Raw genomic sequence first — 17,182 nt, 5'->3', positions numbered from 1 at the left:
ACGGGAAAAAAACATAATCATTGAAATCTAATATATTTTTAAAAAAAATTTGTGTATTTTGTGAATTAATTAAAACACATAAAATACACATTCTTTCAAATAAATATTTTAATTTAAACTATAAAATAATTTTTCAGCAAAGCCGTATATTGTTATTTCCTTAATGAATCTGCATTCTTGATTCTTAACATAAAAAAACGTCAACAAATTTGGTCAAAGATAGAACTAAAAATCACTCGAATTTTATTTGCAACGAAACTTTACAAATAATATTATAAATTTGAAAGTTGAAACATGGTACTAAATGTTCATATAATCAATAATGGTAAAGTCCTCCCTTAAAAAGTCATAAAAAAATAAAAAATAAAATATTATGTTATTATATTATTATATTAGCAATGCTTCTACATTTTACCTAAATACTGTGTACTTATTTGTAGGAAGTTTATTTTTCTCATTACATTTTGTTATAGCATTTGTAGATGGTTTGTATTTGTGAGTATAATTTGAGGGTAGAGGACATAAAAGAAATACGTATATGAGTAGTGTCTAGAATTATGTATTAATGAAATGTAGGGTGTTGGTGGCTCAACATCTTGAATTCATCACCTAACCATTTGTCTCAACTTTGATCCTTCTTTTGTTCTTTACTGACACTTTCAATAATTCATCTTCATCTCAATAACCTCAAACTTCTCGTTACTGCTGCATCCTCAATAACACTCTCTTTTCATGCTTTCATGCTTTTCAATTTTCTACACAAACCCTAATAGGTTCATGTCTCTAGAATATAATAAAAATCATTCCAATTTCAATGAAATAGTATTATTATGGTCATCACCATATTCAAAGTACATATTTTAGTATGATAAAACATATTTGATGTTTGATATAATCAGTTCACTTTTAAACTTCAAATATTATACCGGTTGACTCGAGTAATCAACGTAATATAGAGATATATATAATATCGGTGAAATAACCGATGTTATATGTAATTGACATTTTACAACGTTTACATCTACGTGATAAGATTAGTGTAAAATAATTTTAAAACCAATGTAAAATCTCTTTTGTTGCAAAAGGTAAACCTTTATTGTTATTTTTTTTTTACAATTGAGCCATTAATGATGTATGTTTCTTGGAAAGAAAAGAAAAAAGAAAAAAAGGTCCTTTGCATTGTGGTAGATGTGAAGGAATCTTGGATTCACATGTTATTTTATCATGATCAAGTTTATTTCACATTTTGTGATTATAATAATATTGGCCATTATCTATTGACGTAAAAAATTAAAAATATTTTGTTCTCTTTTGTGGGGAAAGAGGGCAAGTTAGGCATGAAAAGATGAAAAGCACTAAACCGTGTTTGGAGGCATCAAATTTGAAATTTCAACCAAGGGTTGCTTTTTAAGCCTAATCATAGCATATGGACAAAACTTTTTTTCATTCATTGATAACATATCAAAATTAATATTTATCATATTATTATTATTGTAGTTTCTTCATAATATTTGCTCATTTTTTGTAGTTCACTCGTATTCTTTGTTTAATATAAATAAAGCTGAATATGTGGGTTGTGGATTTGTTTCCTGTTTAGTTCGGTATCCACATTTTCATAATTTTGCACTATAACAAATTTTTTTATATAATTTTCATCTTAGTTAAAAAATTTGCATAGTATACTAGTGCACGAGTCCACCCACACTCACAAAAATATGTTTTGAAAAATTAACATATATATTCTGCACTCTAAAAAAAAATATTAAATAAAAATTATTTTAAAAAGTAATAATTAATCACTGTATTGATTAAATTAGATATTATTTTAGAGACTACAAAATTTATTACCATCTAAATAGTTTCATTATTATTAAAATTTATAAACTAATTTTTAAATTATCTATTTAACTACCAACTTTTTAATCTAAACTAATTAGATACTAGTTTATAAACTAATTTATAAATTTTATTAATAATATAAATTATTTTAGATATCAATAATAATTTATTAGTTTTTAAAATAATATCTAATTTTTATTTTTATTTTAAAACTAACTTTTATTTAATATTTTCTATATTTCAGGTGTTTTTAATTAAATTTAAATCAACTAAATTCAAATAATAAAAATTACATAACAACACTAAGATAATTCAGTTCGGATTGAAATACTCAATTAGGCCACTACTTTGAAAATATTATTAATTGGATTTGAGTGCACATATATTCACTTAGCATATTTTTTAAAAAAGTTTATTTTTTAGTGTGTTTGATACAAAATTCTAAAGTCAAATTAAACTGTTATTGTAATTAAATATACTGAAATTTGCTGCAAAGAAACATTTGAAGTAAACAATATTATTGTTTTTTAAAAAAAGAGGTAGATTATTAATAGGTTCAATTGTAATTTTATTTTTCATTAATTTGTATAAAGAAACCGACTTTAACCTTAACTCAATATTTCAAGATTTATAAATTAATGTTTGCATCCACTTATATACTATTTGTCTTAATTTATAATCGATGTGAGATCTCACACATCCTTTACATCAAGATATGTCAACTCATTCACGTCACTACATAGTGATCTGATAACAGTTCGATATTATAAAGTTCGATAAGATCAATTAATTTGCAATAGAATATACTTTAAGTCCGTCTAACTCAATCTTACAAAATCGACTTATAAAATAAAGTTTACGATTATAAATAATTATAAAATATCCTAACTTTAGTCTACTAAATGTAATTATCAGCCGTTTATGATTGACATTTTGGTATTTTATTTATTTTCAAAATTTTAAAAATATGCAATTACGATTCCAATAACAATAACCTTAAAAAAAACCAGTTGGCCAAACTATATACAATTTGTTTTCTTCTGACCTTAAAAGGATGTTGTTGTTAAAATCTTGATTACAATTAATTTACAATTAATTATTCAGAATAAAACGTATGCAACAATTACATGCAGTTTAAATTAGTCATTATGAAAGCAAATAGTTAAGCACAATTTGTCATTATTTGTGATTTGTATAGTAATATAATAAGTTTGTTGCATATTACAATAATCTGCACAAGGTTTGGTTCTAGAAATGTCAGAATCATGGATAAACTTTAGATATTCCTCTGTGGGATATCCATATTCCATTCAATTAATTAATGATTTTTGTTAGGTTTTTGAAGAAGTCCATCATTTAATCGCAAAACCAAACTATATAATAAAATAATTACTTAGTGCCATTAGTCACACATGAAAAGTTTAGAAGGGTTAGAGGAGAAATAAAGAAACATAATAAGATGATAAAAAAAAACTTATTTATTAGTTAACTATTAGGTAAAATGTTTCAATAATTTATAGTCAATAATAATATCCTAATTTTTATCTCATATATTATTAAAGTTTTAAGAGTTTATAAATATATCATAGTATTACAAAAAATAATATATTAAATACTCTAACATACTTTTTTATGCATAAAGATATTATTAATTGATTAATAAATTTTAAGTTTAAATATATAAACAATTTATCACTAATAATAAATTTGTTAATTAATCTTTTTATTTTATTTATCTTTAATTTATTTATTAAAAGTCAAAAAATCTAGAAATATATTATAGAAATATTTACTAACTACTTATTACTTTAACATACATTGTATTTTTTCTAACAAATTTTTACTTAAACGTTGAAGAATACTTTAGTGATAGCCTCTCTTTTTTAAAAAAAAAAACTTAGTTTCCAAATTTTAAAAAAACAAAGTCAGATTTATCAATGCATTGTTTATTTATAGTAAAAACAATAAATGTTATTTGACTTTTTAAATAGGGTATGAAGAAGAAAGTAATATATATATCCTATTTTTATATTTATTTCTATTGTTAAAATTATTAAAATATTAGATACTATATTTTAAAATCTATCTCCTTATAATTTATTTCTTTTTATATGATATTGAAAATAATAAAATTTTAATAATATTATACTTTTTATTTTTTTAAAAAACTATTTACTAATTATTTAAAGAAAATAAGTGCAGATACATGTATACCTCTTCCATGATACAAACCAAAATAACACACATACCTGTTACATTATTCTACAAGAAACATACATTTTATAGTTATTATTATATATAAAAAAAAGGTGGGTAACAAGTTTTTACATTTAGGATATAATTACATTCAAATATCTTTTCATTCATAAATAATCATTTTATTGGTATAATAGACTTCCATGTAGTTTGTTCTTATAATTCTTTATGAATAGGTAAAGTCTATTTATGTATCGTTTTTGTTAACATGTGGGTTTTGGTCTAATCTTTCCATATTTTTGTATTTTATTTCTTTTTATTTTTTTTAATAATACATTTTCATGTGATGACAGATGATTGTTGTTAATTGAGGTGTCAGCCTAACTGAGATGTCAAATTGCATAACGATGTCTAACATGAAAACTAAAACTTTTATAAAAAAAAATATACAAGTATCTCTTTAGGTTTTATTTTTATACTAATTATATTATGAAGTAAAGAATATGAATAAGTACCCTGAGTATAATAATAACACAATAAACTGATATTAATAATATGATAAACCAAATTAGTAACCATAGTAAACTGAAGAACAACACTGTGAGAAGAGAAAAGAAAGAAAGAAAAAGTGAAAAAGATGAAGTGAGTTGAGAAAAGAATAAAACAGAATGTCCCATGTGACTAAGCTTTGATGGAGAAAGAAAGAAAATGAATTAAAGAGAAAGGAAAGGTGTTGTTTGTGGTGCTGATGGAAGCTGCCATTCACACCTCTTTAAAACCAAACTAAAATTTTATACATAAATTTGCTTGCATGTACCATCACTAAAATATATATATATATATATATATAAAATAAAAATTAATTTTAGAAAAAAAAAATAGTTGATACAATGAATAAATTAAAGAACATTTTAAAGACTAAAAAAAATTTTAGTTTTTAAATTTGTTTATATTATTGTTAAATAGTTTCTAAATTGGTATTTGATTAGCAATCAATGTTTTTGCTACCAGATTTAGAATCTAAATAATTGGTAGTTAAAATCTTGATAACTAATTAGAAACTATTTAACAATAATAAAAACTAATTTAAAAACCAATTTTTTTTAGTCTCTAAAATGGTTTCTAATTTAATCACTACAACAACTAATTATTTTTAGTTTCTATAATTGATTTATATTTGAAGATGTTCTTATCGTGTATAATCACCCCTTTAATTTTCTTTAATGTTAATATGATATTTGATATAATTTTATTTATTTTTATAAAAACTCTTATATATAGATATTATATATAATTTGGATTAACATTTCAAATAAAAACAATCATATATTAAAAAAAATAGTATTTGATATAATTAGTAACATATAAAAACATTATTTGATATAATTTTATTATGCAATACTTTTAAATAATATTTATTAAGATTTTGATATAATACTAATACGTGATATCTTTAAAAAAAACTTAATGTATGAACAAAATATATTATTTATCTATCACAAGAGAAATGTCATAATAAAATTTGGTCAAAATTAAAATAAAATTTTAATAAGAACTAAAAGTAATAATTTCATATTTTGATTATACTCCATGTCAATAATATAGTTAAGAAAAACAAAATCATTGTAACATGTGTATTGTATTTGTATTTTAAAGTCACAATTAGTTCATCAATGTACAATAAATGTTGTATTCAAATTTTAAACGTATGAATATAAATCAGTTAACAGATAACAAATGTAATAATTTTACAAAAATTTAATATTACCATAATTACTTCATTTATGATTTTATAGAAGTAACCTTGTCATTATTAATTCATTTATAATTTTATAAAATTAGCTGCTTCATTATTAATTCATTTGTAACTCTCAAGTTTAATTTTGCCATTATTAATTATAGTAAAAACTATGAAGATTACTTAGTGGATACAAGTGAAAACAACCATCATCATCATCACAAGTTGTTATTTATGAACTAATTCATTTTGATTATACAAAAAAAATGGTTAATTTTTAATAGATATAATAAATTTATATTTTTTTTTCAAAATTATTTCTAGGACCAATGTCTTTATTTGTTTGTTAGTGTAGCATGATCACAATCCATAGAACCACATTGGGGAAGCACATGTTAACACTTTGGCTAAGTTTCACCTAAAATTGTACCGACACAAAATTTAGTGACCCTCCTAGGATGTTTCACATTTGGTCATTTTTATTTACTATTTATCCCTTCTAAGTTCTTCACCCAACCAAAACAAGGGTATGAACATATCACTATCATGTGTGTGGAGAAAGACAAAACAACACCAACAAAAAATTAAGTCCATAAATAGTTAGTCAAAATTCATCCAAACAAGCACCAAGATTTTGGACACAACAAATAGAGAAAAGAGGGAAAAATGCAAGTCATCCCTTGTGGACCCTAGATATTATTACCAAAGCCACGTGCACTATTATTTATTAATAAATCAAAATCAACAAAAAAAAAAACAAAAGAAAAAAGAAAAAAGAAAGAGCATGTGACAGTGTAAATGTGAAATGACATGGTAAAAGAGAAATGGTCATGGAGAAGTGGGTGCTTGGCGTGAAGGAGATGTAATGCAACAACAACCAATAATAATAATATTATTATTATTATTACTATTATTATTATTATTACTATTATTATTTTATTGTGCCCACTTTGATGAATTTGTAAAAATATAATTTTTAAAACAGTTTGAATTAAAAACAAAGTGCAGGAACACTGAAATTAATTAAAGTTTGAATTTTTTAAAACTTTTGAGTATACTAAAATTTTGTGCAGAAGTGGGGTTTGTGTTGGCAAGACTATTCATTTATTAGCATTATGTTATTTTGTTGTGTGTGGAGACAGAAGGCAGAGAAAGATGATGCATTTCTTAATTTCATGGAAAAAAAATCAGAAGAAAGAAGGACCCATTTGGTAAGCTGCCAAAGAGACACACCCTTTCAGCTTTTGGTCACATTATTGATTACCCAGTGAAAAATAAAGTAATAAATCACCAATTACCATAATTAATTTTTACTTGGTTGATAAAAAAAGGTTTTTTTTCATAAACTTGATCATAAAGTTTTGATTTTTATTTAGTGAGGGGATGCATTGAACAAACATTTAAAAAGAAGATTATTAATTAATTAATGACATAATGATTCTGAAGAAAATGTAATTTAGAATAAATTTATTATCATCAAGTAAATTAATTACTACTATCTTTAATCTTAATAAACTAGATAGCAATAAAGAAGAAGGAAAGATGAAATCTTTTGTAACAGTAATTGCTGAGATTAACTATAATCATGACTGTAAAATAATGTGATTAGTGCTAATAATAATATTTCATTTAAGATTTTATGTTGTATTTATTTATACTAAAAAAATATTTTGTGTGTGTGTGAATGTAAATAATAAATAATAATAGTAAAATGGTGAAATTGATTTTGGGATGGAAGCTGCTGTGTGTCTGTCTCTACCACCACCAAGGCTATGACTTTTGCATACACTCTCTCATCTATTGGGCAACTTTTGTTTTATTTTATTTTATTTTATTTTCCTAAATTGAAGATTACTGCTCCTCTTTAATCTCTCCTCACAAATTTTCATTTCTCCTATCTCATTTTTTGATATCATTTCTTCATCCTCCAACAAGAGCAACAACACCCTTTTCTCTTCTTTCTTCTTCTTCTTCTTCTTTCTCTTCTTCTTCCCCTTTCCATTTCTCAGTTCTTCTTCTTTCTTTGTTTTATTTTTTCCACCTCAAGTGTGGAAACGGAAAAAAAATATAAACAAATCCAATAAAAAAAGCATCCACAACAAAGGGGTGGGGTGCTTTCTTTGCTTATTCTCTCAATTAGTCATCTTATGATTTTTTTCCCAGATAGATCGGCCTTGTTTCATTTTTTTCTGTAAGTTTTCCTGCACCCTTTTCTTCAATCTCCTTTGGTCTGATCACTCTGTGGTTTTCTTGGATTCAAAACCTATAAAGTTTGTATTTTTCTGGGCTTTTAAAAATGTTTCTGGGGTTTGATTGGAGTATTCAGCCTTTTCCCAATGTTTTTGGGCTGTGTAAATGGTTACCTAACATTTTACAGCTTCCCCTCCCCCCTCTGATAAACTTTATTGGTTTTGTTTGGCTGTTGAAATGTTTAATCCAGCCCTGGTTTGAAACGTTGCAAAAGTTTTGCTGATCTCCGAAAATTTTCATTTTTTTTTTACGTTTTTCTTTTTGTCTTGTTCTTCATGTTCTGTAAAAAGGAGTTGACTTTATTGTTATTCTTGGGGTTATGGTCTTCTTTCTCTGCTGTGTGGATAATTTTCTAAGGTGTTAATCAATTGGTAATGCTGCATTATTGGGTTTTGTACTGTAGGGTTCCTTAGCTGATGAAAGAGGTGTTTGAGTTGTGATGGTTGTTGCTTGTGGTTTTTGAAAAATACTCTCCTTGTTCTCCTTCCCCGGCTTAGTGTTTGGGAAGTTTAGTTTTACATTGATTTCATTGGTGTGTATGATATAAAAGTGTTTCATTTCATTGTGCCATGATGTAAAATTTGTGTGCACAACACATGAGCTATTCTTTTGTCAACTGTTGCTGTTCATGTATAACAATTTTCTGAAACAAATACAGATGATTGCCTCTTAGGTGGGTAAGTCCTCTGCCAGTGGTTGCTTCACCCGTCCCCCATCATGGTTTCAGGCTTTCAGCTTTCAACAGATACCATCTAATGTGTCTGGTGATTGATAGAAATCTTGTATGCTATCCACCTAATGGATTTAGCTTCTTCATGTTCAGCTGCTGCCACTACAATTTTCAGTTTACTAATAGATATGCAATTGTGATGCATTATAGAGGAAATGGGAGCTTTCAAGCTTAGGATAACTGGTTGCTTTTAGAGTTTTGGTGACATTATGCATTTTGAAATAGTTATCTGAATCTGAGTAGCCACAATGATCACTATTTGATGTGATTTACAGCATTTTACTTGAAGTGAATTGGATATGCCCATTTTCAATGCCTAATCTTCACTTTCTTGCTTGTTGGACAGATTTGCTAAGCCAAGTGTGTGACGAGCTTTTTCATTGAGGATTCCTCTCATACAGTTAACTTTTTTGTGTTTGGAAACTTTAGATATCTTCAATGCAAGGGCAGAGAGGCACAATTGGTTCCTTGCAAGAAACCATAGAATTTGATACATCAAGTACTGCTACAGTTGAGCAACATATTTTCTGGAACAATATGCGTAATCCTTCAGAGAATCATTTTGCACTTCCCCCCAGTGATTTAAACCCGTCGTACGCAAATCCTATAAACCATGAATGGCAGAACCTTAGTGGATGGAGCCTAGGTGAGCCAAGTTCCAGTAATACTCAGAATGAGGTTACTAACAATGAGCAGAAAGGAGAGGTAGGATTATCATCTTCAATAAGTTCTGGTCCTATAGCTGGTCCAAGACTTGAAGAGAGGCGCTTTGAACCAAACAATACTTTTTCATTGGACAATGTCAATACAAGTTCCATGTATATGCGCAGCTCCAATTCTCACTTGGTGCCTCAGAATCTCAACCTAAATGCAAGCTTAGCAGATAGTGTCACTGTCACTGATAATGGCTATCGTGTGGAACATCCTAACTTGAACAAGTCTAGTGGACCGGTAAATGAGCATCTTCCACCTTCAATTGGTTCTGGTCCTTTTCTGCTTCCTTCTGGCACTAATGGCTTTTTGGTTGAGGATACTGATGGTAGGCCTGGTTGTTCTCTAGACACCCGCCGTGTATCTTGTAAAAGAAAGGCTGTTGAACGAAGTGTTGGGCAATCTTCAGGTGGTGGAAGTTCTAGCTATACTCAGCATACAGATGGTAGTACTTGGAACACTCTTCCTACTCAGGATTATGGTGGAAGCAGTTTTAACAGATCTGCCTCAACAGAACAGGTAAATGCAAGACTCTGTCTGAGTACTGGGGATGGAGCTTCTGAGAGCATTCCTTGGTCAAATGTTGCAGGAAGCTCAGAAAACTTCCACAGGAATTTTCGTGTGAGGATAAATCCTTCAAGTCAACAAATTTCAGTTCCCCCCCCTGCAATCTCAAGTGGGAGTGTTATTAGGAATTCTGGTGTTTCTTCATCCTCTCCAATGTTGCAAAGGTTTCACCCTGTTGATAATTCTTTGGACTTGAGGTCAGCACCACCTGTTGATACTATGGTTCCTCAAAGCCAGCCCCTTGTAATCCATGTTCCAGCTTTACCAAGGAATGTGCAGCCATTCAGGTGGAATGGAGGTTCAAGCTCAGCAAACAATCATCCTTCAAACCCAGTTATATGTGCAGATAGAAATAATTTACCAAACGAGGAACCAAGTTCAAGAAGTATGCCTAGAAACATTGTAGAATACCCCATGTTTGTGCCTGCAACCAATTTAAGAAATGTGGTTAGAAATCCAGCTAGAGCTTCAAATAGTGCAAATTTAAGTATTCCAGGAAATGTTGGTTCTTTATCGAGGGCAGGCTCAAATTCAGCTGTCAATCCACCATCTGCTCCGGCGTGGGTTTCTCGCCCAAATCCTCAGCAGTATCCTCGCAGGTTATCAGAATATGTTCGCCGGTCTTTGTTTTCTCCTGGTTTGGAAGCTGCTGGAAGTTCAAGCAACAATTATGCTTCCTTCCGTGGCCCTTCTACTTCATCTGGGGTAAACCCATTTGAGAGGCAAGGTGATGGTGAATTTGGAATTCAGTATTCTTTACGATCATTGGCTGCTGCTGGTGAAGGAAGTAGTAGACTTGTATCTGAGGTGTGTATAATATATTCAACTCTTCTCTCGCATATCATTATTGCAGTTTGAACTGCTGGAAAAGATTGTTTCTTTTATTGTGTGTCTTGGATGAATGGAGGCATCTGAGATATCAACCTCTTTTTCTTTGAAAAAATCACATTTTTTTCATTGAAATAAATATTTGATCTTAGGCTCAGGCCTTTTGAATTTAACAAGTTATAATGATTTCTAGTAAGCAAAAAATGAAGTCTTTGAGAAAGTATGGCAATAGTCACACTTTGGCTAAACGATGACAATTTCCAAGCTCTGTTATTGCTACCCTTTTGAGTTGCAGTATTTTTATCTTCTTTTAACGAATAATTGTTCTCTTGGACTTACATTTGCTTTTGTGCAGCTCCGCAATGTATTGGGCCTCATGCGTAGGGGTGGGAACCTACGATTTGAGGTTAGTTTTATTTCTAATTAATTATATATGTTGACAATGCACTGATATTGAGTAAAACTTTCTTGGCTACCTTTTTTATCTTCTGCTAACAGTGCCACAGTTGCTTCAAACTGGTTCAATTTTTGTATATGTTTGCTTGTCCTCTTTTATTGTTTATCTGTTGTACCATTGAATTGTTAAGTTACCAAGGAATTTTCTGTTCATATCCGATGGACATTACAGAACAAAAAATAGTTGGTAAGAATGAGTAGAAGAAAGGTTAAAGTTAAACAAATTGTATACTTTGTTCTTTTATAGAAAATAAGCCTGATTTTTCCTATATGAAATTTTGTGTTTTATGTAATCTGTAGTGATCTCTGCGTGCTTATGTTTTCTTTAGAATGTTGCTTGGAATCCAAGAAATATTAAGATGTTCAACTGATGTTGAGGCCATGAAATCTGGCTGTGGAGTTCAAAAGATAATAAAAGATCTAGTGATTTCTTTGTGTAAGAGTTTGGGAGTCTGGAAACTAGCATGAGTTCGATCATGTGCAATAAGTTTTGTTGGTATAGATCTTCTGATTTGCCTGCAAATGGAAACTGCTTAGGGTGTAGTTGAAATTTATATATTTCAATGGATTTTGTTTTGATTTGGGGAAATTACATCTGCAACCAACAAAATCAAGCAGCTGGAAAGTGATGTGATTTGAAAACTGATACTAAGCTTGTGTTGTAAGACATGTGGTTTGATTTTGTGACAGGATGTTATGATCTTGGACCATTCAGTGTTCGCTGGAATTGCTGATATTCATGATCGACACAGGGATATGCGACTTGATGTTGATAACATGTCTTATGAGGTAAAAACTTATTTCAACATACTCTTATGTGTCCTTTTGAGAGTTTTTTTTATCAATCAAGAACAAAATATTATATTCATATATCACCTCAATACATCATAAATCGAACATGTTACTCCCAAATCCACATGGTAGAATTAGCCACACACGTCTTCTAACACCTTCTATACCTTCTATTCTCCCAATTGGGTTACAAGTTGTTGTTTTTTTCTCAATCTTGCATCCCCTTTTGAGAGTTTCTTATTGTGTAACATTTATGAATGTAATAGGAGCTATTGGCTTTGGAAGAACGCATTGGAAATGTGAGCACTGGCTTGAATGAGGAGACCATATTAAAACACATGAAAAATAAGAAGTATTCAGCTAAACCAGGTTCTCAGCATGAGGCAGAACCCTGTTGTGTTTGTCAGGTAAACTTGGCTACATGTTACTTTTTCCTCAGCATGCATGTTCATGTTATATATAACCTGTGATTACTTTTGTTCTGTGCATGTTTGTGCAGATTGGTGTAATAACTTGTGTTATGTTATGTGCAGGAGGAGTACAAAGATGGAGATGCTTTAGGGTCACTGGATTGTGGGCATGATTACCATACCGAATGCATTAAGCAGTGGCTAATGCATAAGAATCTGTGTCCCATTTGTAAGACAACAGGGTTGAAAACATGAGCCATGTCAAGGGCTTGAAAACATGAGACTTGTATCAAAAATATTTTAGCTTAGAAGATGAACAATGAGGCCAAGGAAAGTGGCACCATTAATCAGAATTTTCTGCTGAATTGTAGCTGAAGTTTCTGGTGCTATGCTGCTTTTCTAAATGGCCCATCTTCTTAAGCCTTAGCCAAATTTCTTATTATCATTTTTTGTTTATTTGTAGAAGCCAATGATCTCATGTTAAAGTGACACATGAGATTATTGGTGTGGATAAAGGAACATTTCTTAACTGTAGTTTATAAGGCTTGTTTTATACATTTATCAAATTTTTTACACATTGCTCATATTCTTTTGCTTTTTGTTCGGTTTATGATGTGATTCATCTATGGATTATAAGGTAAATGATTAAATGTGAAATACTAATCTTGCATTGTGTTTTCTTTTAAAATAATTTATCTGTCATATTTGATATGTAGTTGAAAGAGTTTATGGAAAAATATTGTATTTATTCAATATGTTTTCATCTTGTTTAGGAAGTTCTTAAGAATGCTTCATGAAAGTAGATTATAGTTCATGCAAAAATAGTTTTATCTTATTTTCTATTTTATAATTTGTGAAAACACTTTTTCCATAGGAGTATTCTAAATCGATTCAATGAGATCTAAGAAATTTGATTTTTTTTAAAAGTACAAATATTTTTATTTATTTATTTGTGTAGTATGTATGAATATTTACATTATCATAATTTATGTAGTGATATAAATGAGAAGAAATCTCAACCAACATTCCTTTGCAAATATAGATTTTTTTATTATTTCCCTTGTAATAGTAAATATTATTTACATATAAAACCTAAATGCAGAGTGCATGATTTTAATTTAAGGATTTAGTTATACAAGATTTTACTATTACTTTTACACAAGGCAACATTAACACCATGAGACTTGGTTCTTCACAAATATTTTTTCTTAAATATTTTAGAAAATTAGTTTATACATAAATTAAAATAAAATTTAAAAAATATATGAGAGAATTTTATAAATTTGTTTATAGTTAAATTGAACTTTTTAAAAGATAACAGCCAATATGAACAAAACAAAAAAAGTAGAGGACCTTTTCAATAACTTAAACCTATTTTTTAATTTCAATTCATAACTTTTAGAAAAACCAGCAATTCAAGCATCAATTGATAACTTTTTTAACAATTTTGTGAGAATAAAGTAATTGATACATGCAATATTTGAATTAAGTGTTTTTTTTTATCAGAATCATTTTTATGCTAAAATTCTGACAAAATTGTAATTTTGTTTCCCTTGATTTTTTTTTATGTGACTTTGACCATCTTATTTTTTCCAGTATTTGCATAATTTATTTATTATGTGTCACATTTTAGTTAATTGAATTATTTCTTAATAATATCTTATGAGTATGTTAGATTTCAAGTTCAATTAAATCAAGAAAAAAAATATAAAAAAAGTTAAACCAAAATTACGAATTTTATAAATCTTCAAGCCTAAAAAAAGGAAATCATAAATTAAAAAATAAATAAAAATAAACATTACAAATTCACCTAAATTTTTCCATTAGGAGACATCTAGTTATATCTTATAAGGATAATATCCTCGCTTACCTTATTTAATAATTAGATCATGCAACTTAATACATATAATTAAAAATTACGTTAAAATATAAAATAAATAGTAGCTAAAATTTTAGTAGATAATTTTTCATATTAATTTAAAAATATTTTAGATTTGTTTTAATAATATAAATTATTTTAAATATTAATATTTTTTAATTTATAAAAATATATCTAATTTAATTAAGATAATAATTAATTATTTTCTTATCTCTAGATCAATTGTTATTAGTTTTTTAGGATTCCAAGAAGAAAAAAAAAATTGGAATTAATAATCAAATTTATTAACTAGTCACTGTAAAAGGAAGTGTTTAACTTGCAATTTATTTTTACATTTTGAAACAATATATTTCAAGATGCAAAAATAAGGTGCATAATGAAATTTTGAGATAAATAAAGATATAAACGTGTCTCGAATTAGGTGAAGAAATTTGTATTTTATAAGCATCCGCAAGTTTAAAGCGTATTTGATTAAAAATATTTTTATTGGATTAATTTTTTTTAAATCATAACATGATAAGTTCATTTCATTTTATTGGTTATAAGAAGTTGATGCCATGGATGTAACTTGAATTCTCTCTATATCAATTTTGATATGCACTCATTTTTTTAAAAATTTTAAATTATCCTTGTCTTCTATTTTGGATTTTGGAATGAAAAAAACTTTCAGATTTTAGTATCAGAAAGATATTATTGTGTTGTGAATTACATTTCGATTCTAAATTTATATATTCAAAATTATCTTATTTGTGTTATGAATATAAACATCCGAAAAAATAAAGATAAAATATACATTTTTTTTACCGTGGGGTGTAGGTCATAATTGGTTGGTACAGGGAGAATTAGCCTTTTAAGTGGTGGCTGATTCTCTCTATACCTAATCAAATTGGACATGCACCCAATTGCATTTGTGAAAGTACCAAATTACCCTTAATGAAAATAAAATTAGGGTTTAGTGATTTCTGCACCCAATCACACACCTAAGTTCGTTTCTGCCATTTTCGTACCCAACACCATCTCTCGCACGAGCGTTCACATCCTCGCACCTTGGTTGACATTTCTCCGGCAGCGTAGTGTTGAGTGGAAGGATCCTTGAACAAAGACGAAGCCAGGAACGCGAAGGTCGTCCATTGTTGCGCGAAGGTTTGAGGACATCATCTGCATCAACGCACCCTACAAGCTTTTTTAAAATAAACATGACAAGGGTACAATTGAGTTTTAGAATGTTTGTCGGGTGCCAATCACAATTGATTAGGTACAGGAAGAAATTGCCTTAAGTGGTTCCATTTAAGCCCACTTTTGAATGGGTTGCTCTGGTTTGACATATAATCTATTAAAGGCTATTGCTTTTCGCAACATACGAATTGGACCTCACCCAATTATTGTAAGTAAAAGACAAAATTATCCTTTAGGTTTTGGTTTTCCCTCTTCTCTATTCATATGCACGGTGGTGGGAGTTCTCATTTTTCTTGTGGTTTAGAGGGTTTTGTATTTTCAAATTATATTTTTAACTTATAGATTTAGGATTTTATTTTTTGGAACTTTTTTTCTAAAATACATTTTTAGATTTGAATTTTTGGAATATATTTATAATTTTTTTTTCTAAAATACATTTTCAGATTTTTTGTGTTCTAAATTTTCTTTTTTAAAATATACTGGATTTATTTTTTAATATGAGATTTTGATTTTTGAATTATATTTTTTAAATTCCAAAAATATTTTAATTTTTTTAAAAAGATAACAGAATCCAGATTCAAATTAGTACAGCTTAGGAAGAATTTGGCTGAAACAAGTGGGTCCAAGAAAACGCAATTAAGACACTAAAAAAAATAGAACTTCAACTACCACAACACACAAGGTGCATACAAATGGAGAAGAAGAAAAACCAAAATTCAAAATGTGGACAACACTTTTATCTTTTTTCTCACAATAATTGAGTGCAAGTCAAAAATTTGTAATGTGTGGTAATTATTAGGTTATCTCCAATTTTGTACAACACCAACAAGTCATTTTGATTCATTTTAAAAATAAAAAATAATCATTATAAAACAGATACTTTTAAATATAACTATTATTTATAAAATAAATATAAATTGTAATATAAGTTGTACTAGTACGACTGGACAACCAAGTGAGTTGACCAGCACTCGGATCAAGTTACCGCCTAAACTATGGTGAGAAGGTCACGTGACGACACGTGGCCGATCGATTCTTGACATCGATTCAAGGGTTGACTAAGTCAGCAAAGTTAATCCATAGTTAAGGACTGTTTAGCACAACCTTTGACACGAACCAATTCCCTAATTCGATCCACCAATGAAGACCCATTAAGGTAATATAAATAATACACATTTCAAGGAGAATGTACTCTGAGACCCGAGTGCTAACACCTCGACTGACTTGAACGTTGGAGTATCTTTTGCAGGTACCATTCCCTCCTATAGAATCCAGACGACTGAGAGGAGGAAAGTGTAGCAAAGAGCTTGGAGTATCGTAGACCACCGAAGGTGGAAGCAAAAACAATCATTTTCTATCCCAAACTTGTTGGAGAACATAAATTTATTTAAATAATAAATTAAAAAATATAAAAGTAGAAGTAAGCACTTGCATTTAGGTGTAGGAAAATTGTGAGAAGACGTTACTAGAAGAAGCCTCGGGAATTGCACATTTGATGTCTCTAATAAATTGGTCTCTGTTTGGTTCGATAAACGGTGAAGATTACTATGACGTCTTTTGACTTTTGCCCCTTTTTAAACCCTTTTTTTCCGTTTTCTATTTTTCTCCAT

At 28.7% G+C, this 17,182-nt stretch overlaps 1 protein-coding gene across 2 annotated transcripts; it reads left to right on the top strand.

Moving 5' to 3' along the window:
- Nucleotides 1-7,486: 7,486 nt before the first annotated feature.
- On the top strand, nt 7,487-13,101 carry LOC137816509 (putative E3 ubiquitin-protein ligase RHG1A). Of its 2 annotated transcripts, XM_068619674.1 has the most exons (7): nt 7,487-7,964; nt 8,682-8,805; nt 9,100-10,838; nt 11,215-11,265; nt 12,006-12,104; nt 12,374-12,514; nt 12,641-13,101. In XM_068619674.1, exons 3-7 carry the CDS (start codon nt 9,192-9,194, stop codon nt 12,770-12,772), a joined length of 2,070 nt encoding a protein of 689 aa, XP_068475775.1. In that variant the 5' UTR covers nt 7,487-7,964; nt 8,682-8,805; nt 9,100-9,191; the 3' UTR covers nt 12,773-13,101. The 2 variants fall into 2 exon arrangements, with proteins under 2 accessions (XP_068475775.1, XP_068475774.1); XM_068619673.1 differs by lacking the exon at nt 8,682-8,805 and having other exon boundaries at nt 7,496-7,964.
- Nucleotides 13,102-17,182: the final 4,081 nt, after the last annotated feature.

This window comes from Phaseolus vulgaris, chromosome 1 (assembly GCF_051622355.1).
Source record: "Phaseolus vulgaris cultivar YP4 chromosome 1, ASM5162235v1, whole genome shotgun sequence".
NCBI classification, from domain to species: Eukaryota; Viridiplantae; Streptophyta; class Magnoliopsida; order Fabales; family Fabaceae; genus Phaseolus; species Phaseolus vulgaris.
This window is presented reverse-complemented; position numbering and strand designations above follow the sequence as displayed.